Raw genomic sequence first — 14,013 nt, forward strand, 5'->3', positions numbered from 1 at the left:
CAGCTAAAGCTGTCCTAGTTCTAAAACTAGTTTCACCTCTGTCTTTCCCAGCCTCCTTTTTCAAACACAGGTTTTGGCTCTCATGCTTTCGTACTGTGGTTTTATTCTGAAAAAATGTTGGCTAAGGTGTCAAAGGGAGGATTCTTAAAATCTATCACCGTATTCTCTCAGCATTAGTGTCAAATCAAGGGCACAAGATCAGATACCAAGCAGAGCAGAATGATGAGACAAATCTTACAGGTGACATTCACATACCATCTATCATCAGATGGGCCTTTTCTGGTTTATTGCATTCTCAGATACAGCCAGAAAATACTGCTAGTATTGTAGATACAGTAAATATTGAGTAGTGTTTTCTAGTTAGAGCTTCAGAATTCTTTCTTCTTTCCTCCCATTCACTTGAAATCATTGTTCTTGATACATATGTATTCAAAACAGGTAAATTTCTCCAGTGATCCCTACATTTCTGCATATCTGACATTCACTTTCTCAAAGAAATTGTATTTATAGAGTAGACAGAGATAGCTAAGGCAGATGGAGATTTGTTTAGGGTTACTGTTAAGTTATGACCATCAGTTTCTTCTATAAATTTGCAAGAGCAATTCTCAGCATGACATAGAAGGCTTGTAACTAAAGGTAATCCTAGTGGATGCACATTTTTGTCCTACCAATATCCTTGTCTTCCTGTTAAAGTTGGGAAGAGAAAATATTTCAAATAAATGAAATGTTTTGATTTTTTAAAAATGAAAATCCTCAAAATTCAGGTAATTTTAAATATTAGCTTATTTTAACCTTCTAAAAAATAAATTAATTTAGAAACAGGCAGCCACTTAAAAGTAAAGAGAGAAAATAACATCGTGATTATGCTTGTAACAGGTGCTGTAAATTGCCCTTCAGGACAGTTCACTTCTTTTCACTGACTCTTTAAGGGATCATAGTCTAGCAAGGTTCCTGAAGTAGCCAAAAACCTCCCCTTGCTTCTAAATGACGACACAGTTCTACATGTAAGCTATATACCTATCTCCCATGAAATCAGTGGGGATTTTGCGTTCTGATTTTATCAGGGAATAAGATGTTTTGCTCAAATATCTTGAGAAGGGGTAGACAGACGCTCTTCAATGAGGCCTACAAATCAACACCCATCTTAGAGAATATATTAAATATCATAATGTAATTATTTACAAGAGAGAAGTCTTGAAGTTGGCATTGTTCAATGTAGTTTGTGCATGTTTATCTCCTGCTCCTGTGCAAGCCAACTTCAGTCATACTTAGGATCACGCTGACTTTAAGCAGGGTATTTATCTCACCCAACTACAACCCACAACAGTGATGCATCCCAGTTCCTTCACTGGAAGCACAGTGAACGCAGAGAGAAGAAGCCTGGTCCCTCACTCGGGCACTGCCTGTGGGATGCCCTTGGGGACCCACCCACCCTCTTATCCTGACTATAACTGAGGGCAGATGAGTGCACAGATAAGACTGCTAACTTTAAGCAGGTAAAGAGAGAACATATTACTCAGCACAGCCAAGTCCCTGTGTCAGGAACTTTGTTAAAGGGACCTGCTGCCTCTTGGGAAGAGGTCAGGTGGGAGCTGAGGGTGCTTAAAGCTCTCCAGAGCTTAAAGCCACATGCTGTGCTCTACCTGCTGCTCTGCTTGTGGCGGACAGGGTAAAGCACCTTAAACATGGGGCTTGTCCTCTTTCTTTGCTCAAAATATCGTTCCCTGTAAACTCTGCTATATTCACTATTTCAGTGTGTTGCCAGGAGTTATTTCTTAGTATAAAGTTCTATGTAAGAGCATGCAGCATCTCTGTACTTTCTGACAGACTTGTAAATCTGTGAAATTCTTTTATGCTCTCAGTTCCAAACACTTTTTAATTTGTATCCCCAAATTAGCCTGTTTTCCTTCAACAAGCATGTCGATCCATATGGATCTCCTACTTCACTGTGACTTTGCTGCCTTCACTTTGCTACTATTTACCTGGTCTCAGGCACTGGCCTCTATCAATAGTGTATGACTGCCAGTGTATTTGGAAATGTGTACATTAACAACAGTGATTAAACGCACTCTTCTGATTAGCATGGATTCAACAGAGCCAAAATGCAGGGAGAAATGAATAATCCACACTAGGTATAAAAGTGGTCCCTGCCTGATAACACCAAGCCTATGCCACCAAGAAAAAAAAGAAAAAAACCAAGCAAAAAAGAAAAAAAAAAAAGTAATTGATTGAAAAGAAGCATATACTAAATGTTTGACCATGTACTAGTCCGAATGAGAAACAACCATGAGAGCATTTCTGTTCCGTTATCAGGAAACAATTAGGAAGAGATGCCAGCATCCACATTCACTGTTTCTCATTATCGTCTGCCTCATTTGAATCTTATCAGAATCTCAGCTTTGGACAAAACTATGGCTGTGATAAAATATGGGGTATCTAGCTTGTGTCCCAAGAGACAGGCAACAAACACTGTCCCTTAAGCTGGAAATAAAATCTGTTTTTCTGTTTCTGGCAAATATGTTGGGAACAAGCTGACCTCTCTTATTCTTAGATTTCTGTGACCTCTGGAGATAAATGTGGTTACAATAATCCTGCATTTTGCTCCTTACGGGCATTGCCAGAGATTAAGGTATCTTAAAAATAACCGTAACAAGCCAGAAACAACTCTCACACCAAACATCCAGAATACATTCTTTGAATATTTTGAGCAGCATTTTCTACAATGCTGTGAACTCTTTGACACTGCTTCCAAATAAACATTGCTGTAACGACATTCTGACGCATAGCATTAGTTGTAATGATTTTTTTTTTCAGAGAAAAACAACATTTGTGTAGCTGAAGGCAAGTTAAATGCCAACCTTGCTAAGTTATGTGACTTTTTTTAAAATTGGTGTTGCCCTTTGAATCTTTATAGCATGGTATGATAATGGAGTACATGAAAGCATGCTGATGGCACTGCAAAGAAGAAAGCAGCAGATAGGGAGTCATTAAAAAGACTTTTCCCTTAGCACAACTCTACTCCAATATTCAGCAAATTTATAAAGTGTCTTTGAATGAATTCATTAATGTCCTGGGATTCATCTCATCTGCTCCTGGTGATCAGTGGTAGATCATAATGATTTTCCCTGAATGATTCTCTAAATATTCCTGCACTGCTGAAACACTACTCCCTAGTAATTCAGTCATATTTTCCTCAATACCTTGTCAAAGACCAGCTGAAAAAGGAAATTAAACACATCAGTTTATTTAAACTGATTGGCAATTCCACCTAGATACACATTTTCATTTTTCTACCACTCTTTCTTTTCCGTCACAATATACTTTATATATACACAATATACTTTCGAGCTATATTAGCGTACGTCTGTTATCTCTGGCTTCAGTTTCATCTAAGTCTTTCATGGTCTTCTCCATCCATCCTCACTTCCCCAACATTTCTCTGCTTTCAGTGTGTATTTTTCTTTTTTCCCTCAAAACTTTTCTGTGCTCTATTCTTAACGTACATTGACTACTTCAAATTCTTGTCCTTTTTCAGTGGAATTAGGGTTCTTTGCTATTTTTGAAACACAATAGTCCTTGCAGCACCAGTCATTTCCTGCTCTTCGTGTACCTGCTCTATCAAATATATTAAGAATGAAGAACTGAAGAGGTGAGGGAAAAGATGGTCTTTTTGAAAAAGAAACTACCTGTAGAACATAGTGGTTAGAAAAGGCCCGGGTTATTGTGCTTTGAGGTCCCATGTGCTAATAGAATAATTAAAAAGGGAGGTGAGGAGGAGGCCCAGCTACCTTGTCTATAGCTCTAATAACATCTCCCTTCACCATAAATCATTTGGTAGTGTTCTGCTGAATGTAGATTCAGGCATCATAAGCAGCGTGATTTCCAGCTGAGCCAGGTGATATTTCCATGGGGTCTGATGTCCTGCAACACTTACATAGTTTGTGAAGCTCAGAGTACATTAAATGGAAAACCTACCACAGTTGGTGACCCTTCCAGGTGAACCTGGGCTCCATTTCAAGACTGAGGTTGATTTATAGCGCTAGGAAAAATCCACAACAAACTCAGTGGTTTTCCTTGGCTTTGATGTTCAAGCCGATAAAATTCAAGGGAACTGGCTCTGGCCCTGGCTGCAGCCTCATACACAGATTTGAGCAACATGCAGGAGTCCACATTGTATGGAAAGGTACCAGAGGGGGAATCGCACAGTGTAGGCACAGCACAGGACCGAACAGGAATCCCATGTAAAACAGGACGGAGAGCTCGGCTGCGGTGCATGCACCACTGAACAAAATAATCCCGAGTCTAACACAGACCAGACAGTGCTTCCATAAATGGATACAGCCCCCAATTTAAAGTAGTTTTTTCCTCCTCTTCCTCCTCCCTCTCCCCATCGTGGGTTGTACCTTGTGTCCTTTGCTCCAGAAGGTGCAGCACAGAATTACATCCAGCATTTTGAACTGGATTTCTTGGGGGGGGTGGGGGTGTGTGGGGCAGGTTGGATTTGTGGATTGTAAATGTACAATTTAACATGCAAACCCATGTAAGTAGAACCTGAAGGTAATTTTGGTAAACACACCTGCGAACTGAAGCTGACAGATATTATATATGAACCTTCTCCATTATCCCCCAATGGAGGCTTTTCCACAGTCTAATGAATCTTACTGTCAGGAAGGGTTTTGTGGTATTCAAAACAGATTTTCCCTTTCTTAATTTCATCCCATTACTCCTAGTCAAACACTGTGAACAGCACTAAATTATCCCTTTCAGTCCTAAGGGCACAATTTGTGCATGGTTATCATGTCCAACTGTGGCTGTTACTTACCAAAGTGGAGCAATACATGTGCTCTTCTTTAATCTTTTCTGGTGAGTCAGTCTCTTCAGCCCCTGGATTGTTTAGCTGATCTGCCTTCAATTTGTTGCTATATTTTTCCTTTTCTTTTTTTTTTTTTTTCCCCCCTCCCCCCTTTTTTCCCCTCTGAAATCCCCACAGCTGAATGACCGCATGCAGCATTCCAGGTGTGGCTTTACCGGAGCTGTTCAGAGAAGGGCTAATGCCTCCAGCACCATCGTGCATTTTGTTTATACATCCAGAAGTGATAATGTCCTACTGCCATATTTCAAACTTGTGCTAACTTGCTAGCCACTGTAAGCTCCAGGCTATTTTCATTGCATTTTCTTTCAAACTCTATCCTCTCAAGGATCCTTCAATTGTTTTAGTTTTAATTATTTTCCATTTCCCCAGATTATTCTTATTGTGTTTCCTGTCTGTGTTTCTTATTGCTTTCTGTGTTTCCTGCTATTTGCAAAACTTTCCCATTTAGGAGCATCTGTGACTTTTATTAGCCTGTTGTTTTCTTCCAAGTGATTGATGATAATACTAAAAGCATCAGCCTTTACACCAAACCACTAAGGCTCTGTTTTATCCTGTCTAAGGATAGACAGTTAATTTAGGAAGTGCCTTTCCCATGGCTCCCCCTGTCGTTAATGTAAAGAGAGGGACCACCAAACTGTGAGTTGGATTGTATGTGGGCTGAATTATTTCCTAAATTAATCAAGGTTTAGGTGCGATGCATGCAGGCTTGTCTCCTTTAGGCTGAAAATGCTTTGGACTGTGTCTTTGCTTTGATTTCAACACTTTATTCCCTGTACTCTGAGATCATTTTAACATTAACCAAAAAAAAGGGATGTTTGTAAATCCTGGAAAATCTGGAAATTTCCAACATTAGAACAATGTTCTGATTTTGGTTACAACCGTGAAAACCAGACTAAGCTTGCTAAATTTAGTGGAGATAGTCCAGCTCTAATTCTGGAGTTGTATTTCATGGTAAGGATTGAAGTAGGAACATCTGGAGGATTTGATTCTTTAGGTCTTGCTATTGGAAGATCATGTAAATCAAGGCAATAGGTGCAGAAGGAGATTGCTGGAACTGTGTGATAACTGAGCTGTCTCCATCGGCAGGTTCAAAGACTACAGAGAACCACCTTGGTCCCCAAATCAGTATGAGTTTTCTAAGCAGTACTGGGCAGTCTTATCCGCTCGCTTGGCTTTTGTTATTCTGTTTCAGGTAAGTCTGTTGAGTTGCTGCAATTTCAGTCATAGAGTTATCATAACAAATGGATGAAAAAGCATGTGCCAAAGAAGCCCATGTCCAATAGAGCTTTTCTGTTTGCAAATACCCAGCCTGATGTGCTCGCACCGAGCCTGCTGAGGTGTCAGGGGGCTGCGGCACAGGTTCTCCCTTCGGAGCACTGCGGCATGGCTCCTCAGGAGACCTTTCCTCCCCCTTCATGGAAGGGAAGCCCCACAGCTTGCATTAGGCCCTGGCACTAGCAGTGATCCCCAAAACACCCTGGGCTCTCAAATGGTTCAGTTAAGTGGATTTTATCAGCTTTTATACTCTCAGGGGCACCACTTGTAAAAAGCACATAAATGCTGCGTAGGCTTGTTAAATGCTGTTCTATACCCAAAGAAAGAAATAAACAGAAGTAATAAATCCTCCAAGGTCTTTTGCTACTTTATACAAATACATGGAATAAATTCTCCCCAGTGTGAAGATTTCATTGGCAAGGAATTTGCTACCACGGCTTAGCCTTCCGAATGGCAGAAGCCGCCTCCATGATCTGGGATCCCTCTAAAGTCAAACTGGTCCCATCCCTCATACTGAAATCTGCCTGTTTCTTCTCCTCACCTGCCGAATGTTTCTAAGTGTGACTGAGAGTCTTGCCTGGTTTATATTGCCCTCTTCTGCTTCTTTGCTCTGACTTTAGTAATTTTCCACCACTGGTGCAAAACATTTGAAACCAACGGGTCATGCTGGGCTTCAAATAGCCTGCCTGTTCTGCCAGAGTACATTCCTTGCTTAATTAGCTCCATTGTCTCGGATGAGGACGGAGGGTTCATGCTAGTAGCCTTGTCAGCAAATGTTGCCACACATTTTGAGGCGTTACACAACACAGCAGTTTTCAAAGCATTATCATGTTAATATAAACCCCAAAGCATAATTTACCTATACACTTCACAAACAAGCAAAACTTTTTGCCCAGTCTGCTTCCTGCCTCTGTGTTATGAGCATCACCTGTAATGACCCTGACACCTGAGGTTCAGGAATGTGGCTTGCATGCTGCGGTAGTGTAAAAAAAATCCTGCTTGTCAACAGACAGAAGGATTTTAGGACAGAATGACCATGACAGTTGTCTGCTGTCTGCTCAGGCCACACTGGAAACACATGGATGTGATTGTATTGGAGGATGCTTTCACTGATGTTGCCCTTATAGTAGTTGATTCTGAACTCAGTCTCACTGAATTTGATGTTGAGAACTGAGCACCTTTGGACACCTGTAAAGAATAAGGTTGGTTTAGCTACTTAGACTGTGAATCATTTGATGAATCCAAGTCCTTTCCAATTTCAAAGTTTGCAAATGAAGCATGTGTTTAACTGAGCCTTTCCACCACAGGGGAGCTGTGCACAAGCGTGAGCTGTTTTTTCAGCTAAGGCCTTACTCAAATGCTTAATAACACACAACATCAGTGAAATATGTTTGATACCTGACTCGCAGCTTCAGTAAAAGTTTGGGTTTGCTCTAGTGTGAGTGGTTTTGATTTTTCATATTTGCTTGACATCTGTTGCTGTGTTTGCAGAACTTGGTGATGTTCCTCAGTGTTCTGGTTGACTGGATGATTCCTGACATCCCCAAGGACATCAGTGAACAGATCAAAAAGGAGAAGAGCCTGCTTGTTGACTTCTTCCTGAAGGAAGAGCATGAAAAACTGAAGCTGATTGAAAACTTTATCACACGCGACAAGCAGGAACACAAAAGTGGAACCAAAGGCGAAAGGTTCCGGGCTGCCAGCTTCTGCCAGTTTAACCGAAGTCAGAAAGGCAGCTTTGCCTCCTTTAGCTCGCAGCACACAGAAGTGTGACTCCTTAGAGAAGGGTAACGTACCATGCTTACCTCTGCTGCTTACCGTGTGATGTGATTCTGAACCTGGAGCAAGGAAGGGAGAGACAGTCAAGGGAGAGACAAGGAGCAAAAAGGAGGCTGATTCTGCTCTCTTAGAAACTCCCTATGCAAGGGTCTCCCTTACATTTTATATGTTATCTCGGCTGCAGCTTTTTCAGACTTTATCAGTGCAAGATAAGGGCTGTATTGTGGCTGTAGCTAGTCCTTGTGGTGTTGCATGTGAGTTGGGTAGGCATGCAGGCATTCTCCTTGCTCATGGAGTCCCTGCAGGACCACAACTGTCCCTCTCCCTGCAGACACCTCATGGGGCACAGGGAACAGAAGGGACACTCCTGCTCTAGTATCTATCTTTTGGCAGACCTGACCGACCATGGCAAACTGCACACAATGCACAGCCTCATGTCTTGTAGCTGCCAGTCGATGGTTTATAAACTTGCAGAGTCTTCAGGAGTCATTGTGCCTTCCTAATGTACACTGCCACTTGGTGCTGTCTCTGTAGAGCAGGCAGGGCTGTTGTTAAGGGCACAGAGCTGTGGAAACAGAAGGTATGAGAATCACTGAGCACTTTCACCTACAAATATATTGTTTTGCTTAGCAGGAGCTTGAACGTATGTGCTAATGAGCAGAGAGGCCACAGCATATGCATCAGAATGAAGTAAAGCTGTTAGAATCATAGTAATAGAATAGTTTAGGCTGGAAAAGACCTTTAAGATCATGGAGCCCAACTGTTAACCCAGCACTGCCAAGTCGGCCACTGACCCAACAAAGCTCGTTGTTAGTCATTGTCCTGAACGAAGAAAACCCTGCATGTTTATCCTCCTCTCACTTAGACTGGGAATTCAGCCAGTATCCAGAGGAATCATGCCACTAAATTAGCACCAGTGTGGAGCTGATGAGTAAGAACGGAATTGAGCCCTGTAAATCATGTGGCATTTTCATGTACATTGCACGTAAAGTAACAAAAGTCGCTGCTGTTGTGCATTTACTGTAAAGTAAAATATTATGCAGAACTGTGTTTCATTGGAAGATAAACGTATTCACTAACCAAGCTTTCATCTACAAGCATTTAATGAATAACTTTATTCTGTTATGAATGAAAATAAAACTTTTGTAAAAAAATCTGTTTCTTTTACTGTAAATTCTGTCTCTAACCTGGCTTAATATTCAGTCTTGATAAAAGATTTTCTTCTCATTATCTTCTCAACAATGCTTTCAAAACCATCAAAAACACAAACCAAAAGAAGTGCTGCAGTTGCAGGCATTGTATACAAGATGATTGCTTTTAAACATTATAACAGTATTTTATATATTTCTGAAGCCTAAGAATTTCATTGTTCTCAGATGGAAAAATGTTTTTCCATGAGAACTTTTGGTAATCTAATGAGAGATGTGAAAATAATAATTTTATTTTTTTTTAATTTAATGCCTAGACTAAAGAAAATGAAAATGAGAAAACTGTTTAAAGATGGGCTGCAATTGAAAATTTCATTTTGGAGATTAATTTTTAATATTTCATTTAGGGTTATTTATCCCTTCTACACAGTAGATAAAATTTTAAATGATACCATCAACTTGAATAAAATTGTAAATGTTTAACTTCGTTGAAAAAAGTCTGACCTCTCCAAATGTTTTCTTTTTTTTTTGCCTGTCAAAACTCATTTGCTGAATTTTAAATTAATTCAGAGAGAGTTCTTCCCCCTTCTGAAACTGTTGTTTGGGTTTTTTTTTAATTAATAACAGTTTGCTAGGGATATTGCCCAGATCTCAGTTTGGCTATATACACTCAAGCCTACAAATACAGCTTGTAAATAGACAGAAATGTAGTATTACAATGCTTCTCCCCTTTTTATATATACAATATCTAAACCAAGCTATTTAAAAAGCTCCTGGCAAAATGTACTGTTTATAAATTTTTGACTGCGTATATATTTGGTGTTTCTAGTTCATTGAGGTAGATAGGAAAATTATAGGAAAATAGTCTTATTAAATACAATTTAAACTTTTTATTAGTACAAATACCTCACAGTCACCTGTGGTTGTGTGACCTAAATCATTGTCAGATCTGAAAGTCTTGTTGTTGCATCTTGGGGAGGCTCAGATGATGAATTTGTATTACCAAAACATAGCTATTACAGTTCAGGTAGGTTCCTTCTGCAGTCACCAGAGAGAGAAAGGCACCACCAGGTAGCTACTCGTCCCATCTCCACACTGCTCTCTGAGATGCCCAGATGAGTCTCCTCAGAGGATGCCCCGAGCCGGAGCCCCAGTGTCTGCCTTTTAGCTTGAGCACTTGGGCTTTAGGTTCCAAAAGACCAGCACCTAACCTCCTGAGTCAGAGTGATTAATGTATTTCCATCACTGAAAGAATTAGCAATGGCTAGATTCCCGACTGATCATGCTTGGTTTATTTTGTTTAAATTTTGCTAGGTGCTTGAGTGAATATATTTTTTTAAGAATTTTGCTTCCTTGCTGGAAATCTGTGACAGGGCTGAGACATAAACCTTGGTTTCCCTCCTCTAAGATTAACATATAAATGAGGGCACCGTATCTCCTCCAAACGAAATTGTCTCATTTTACTTTCAAAAGACCGACAAACCCCTTTGGGGATTCCACTGCCTAACATAATAAGGCAGTCAATATGAATGACATCAATTCCCTCATTTAGACTGGATTCTGGTGGTGGATTTGGGGGTTTGAAACTCTCTATGTTTGTTGTTTACAACTCTAGTTGATTCAAATACAATATATTTTCTTCACTCCAAAATGCCTCTGATGGGGAGAAATACTGTGCTTCCAAAGAGTAGAAATATCAGTCTTGTCAGACCTTTAGATTATCATAACGCTTCCTTTCTTTTTCCAAGTATGTGGGAGTGCATGCAGAAATGGGTTTAGAAAGAGGTTTACAGGTTGCATGGCACCCTCTTTTCCAGTGGCTTGTTTGATGAAGGATATTCAGAGTTAAGGCTCTTCTTAAAATAGAACAATTTTTCTACACCCTCCCTTTAGCCAGGAAATATAATCCTGTATTTTTAAAAACTGTGAGTCACTCAAAAACAGTCAGAAAAATGTTGTCCCAAAGTTGAACGCATTAGGCTGTTGTTACACAGAATTTCCATAACAAGCAACTGAAATGCTTGCTGTGGTCCAAAAATGATAATGTGTTTCTAGATTTCCTAGCGAAAGGAACTAGAGAAGCTGGCAGACGTACACTGATGCTCTGAAAGTTCTCCTGAGGTTTATATATTTCACCCAAACAAGGCTGGGAAAGCGGCATAGATGCAATCACGGCTGACGTCCAGATGGGATCTACCATGATACCACAGACAGGACAGACAGCTTAATTATCTTTATCTGCGATATGGTTTCTATTTTTCTCTTAAACTTGAGGGTTTCATTCACTGAGAATTCCTGCACGTTTGGTACTTGATTCAGGTGTAGTCCCTGAGGATTGCATCCTTTGTTACATTTCTATGGCAACCTCTGGATTCTCCTGACACTGCTTCCCATCAGCTCCTGTAACTGTAGATCACTGATCAGCATTCATTCATTCCCAGTTTCTAACTTATCTCTTTTGGACAAAGCAAAACTTTATCTGATCCCTTTTTATCAGCATGATACTTGTAAGTCTACCCTTACCATAACTTGTGTCTTAGATGCAGAGAATGACTGTTTCAGGAGACGTGCATGGAAAGCTCTCTCTAGGGAAGAAGAGAACAGGGATGCAAGTAGAAACACAGAGGTAATAAAACCCACGAGCTATTGTCACTCCTTGCTTTAGCAATGAAAATGAGCTAAAATCTCGGCAAAAGAAAGGAATAAAGTAAACAGAGAAGAAATGGCATAGGTGTTTCTGCACATTTAGTTCAGAATTTCATAGTCCTTTGGACTGTTCCAACTATAAAGTGAAAAGCCCAATTAAAAGAAACAAGCAGACAAATGAAAACCCACATGCCTTTGTGTGTGAGTAGTTAATACTACACTGAGTACCACATCTAGTCACAAACGACCACTCCAGGCCTCATGTGGAGTTGCATTAATAGGAAGGTACATAATTGCACATCTAATCAGAACGGTGGGAATAGGAGGTAACAAAGGGAGGAGAGAGGCTTGCTTAAAGCCTTAACACAGATATAATTGGGTGTGACCTTGTAATTATCGGGCAATGTAAGGTGTGTCCACCACTCTGTGGCTAGCTGAAGTTCACGGTGACTGAGTTTGCTGCTGCATTTATCACAGCTTATCTTTTGGGCTCTGGTGCAGGGGAGTTTCAAACAGCTTTCAGAAGTTTTTCAGGAGAAACAACTGACACACATTGAAGTCACTGCTCCTGAGTCACGTTGTGCCTAAATGCCATCAGTTACAGAATCCATCCAGTCCACACAGCCAGATGAACCCTCTCACGGTGGTTATCTCTAGTTTTAAAGAGCACTTTCAGGAACTGAGTAAAGTTGCAAGAATGCTACCCTTTCCTGTCATGTCTTCTTCGTGCAGACTTGCCCATTTTTTAAATCATCAGCACTATATGCCTTTTTTCGTGATGGGTGTCGTTGGCTTTTCAGTCCTCAGCATTCTCAGTATGTAGAAAATACTGCTATCTAGACCTCTTCTGCAATTTGACCTTTCATGACACTCAAAGCTAATGAAATGTAGTCCAGGAAGAAAAGGGTAGCCTATGTGGAAGTATGTCTGTTAAATTATTGCTTGGAAATACCCAACTCAACACACACAATATTTACCACTGTTAGCAATAAACTCTTCTGACTACAATAATATAACATCTGTTGCTGTTATGCAGTCTCACCCTTTAATTAGGCACAGATGGTCTTCCTATTCCCCGTCTGGTCTCATTCTTTTGCTTTTGAGAAGAAAATATAAAGCAGTTTTGTTTGTGACCTATTCTTGTAGGTGAATTCCTCTACACGATATACTGGTTAAAATATCTCATGTGTCCAGTAGCACAAGATTTTCAGGTATACCAAGAGAGAATGCCTTTATTGCACTTGGAGGTACAGAGAGAGGAGGAGGATGTACACTTGAACTCCCAGCTCTTACCTGGTAAGGACATTGGTACATGCTTCACCTGAAAGGCCCACAGACAATAGAGGCTGAAGGATATTTTTAGCAAGAAAATTATTCTAGATTCTCTATGACCTATGTGCAACTTTTTCAAGGAAGGTTCTGCCTTAGTTATTTTTATAAATGTGTTTCAGCCCTTCATAATTCCCTCAGTACTACCAAAAATCTAAATATTCCTTACAGTTCCCATCTTTTACCCATCATCTGCAAATGTGCTCAATTATTAATTGATTATTAAATTATTAATCACTGTATTAACAGGCTGCCTTACCACCTTTTTCACATCACCAATGGAATTGTTAAAATCAATCAAATTCTGTAACAGCTCCTAAGACAGGATAATACATTTTATTCATGCATAATGATTTAATGAAATATTTTTATTTATATGTATTTTCAGTCTGCTTGTCAGCACAGTTCTGCAGCTTTACTTTTCCTGATTCTTAAGACAGCCACTAACAATGACTCCCACTCACATGTACAGCGCTTTCTAAGCTATTCCCACTGATGTCCTAGTTCTACAGATACAGTTTTAATGAGCAAAATTATTACTACCACAGGATTATATTATGTCTGTCTCTAATGTGGCCACCTGAGACGAGATCCCCAGAGTCAAACCCCACTGGAATCAGGGCAAGTCTTTCTTTTGGTTTCAGCATCCCCTTGATCAGAGAGTGTTTCTTCTATGCCGCTCTGCGTACAGCTTTCAACCAGTTGGGTAGTGAAATGTGATGGCAGTGAAAAAGGTGCATCCACAGCAAACTCTTCCATTGCTGTGGTCTTCAGTGAGTCCCACTATGTCAATGCTATGGACAATGTGGGCAGTCACCAGTTTGGGATTTGACCCTGCATTTTCCTGAGATCATTTCACTGTTCAAAACTGACTAGCAATTTTGTTTGCATTCATACTGATGTCTTGTTAGGGCTGGCTTTAGTAAACTTGATTTTCAGAATGATTATCACTCTGTGCTTCCA

At 40.2% G+C, this 14,013-nt stretch overlaps 1 protein-coding gene across 2 annotated transcripts in view; it reads left to right on the forward strand.

The window, feature by feature from the left end:
* Positions 1 to 9,328, forward strand: part of ANO2 (anoctamin 2) — a 192,198-nt gene extending 182,870 nt beyond the window's left edge. The window contains exons 24-25 of one of the 2 annotated variants that reach the window (XM_027782912.2): positions 5,960 to 6,065; positions 7,640 to 9,328. In XM_027782912.2, coding sequence (XP_027638713.2) covers positions 5,960 to 6,065; positions 7,640 to 7,921 — 388 coding nt within the window. In that variant the 3' untranslated portion in view covers positions 7,922 to 9,328. The remainder of the gene's footprint in view (positions 1 to 5,959; positions 6,066 to 7,639) is intronic. The other variant, XM_055809275.1, reaches the window with a different exon arrangement.
* Positions 9,329 to 14,013: the final 4,685 nt, after the last annotated feature.

Source organism: Falco peregrinus, chromosome 6 (genome assembly GCF_023634155.1).
Source record: "Falco peregrinus isolate bFalPer1 chromosome 6, bFalPer1.pri, whole genome shotgun sequence".
NCBI lineage: Eukaryota > Metazoa > Chordata > Aves > Falconiformes > Falconidae > Falco > Falco peregrinus.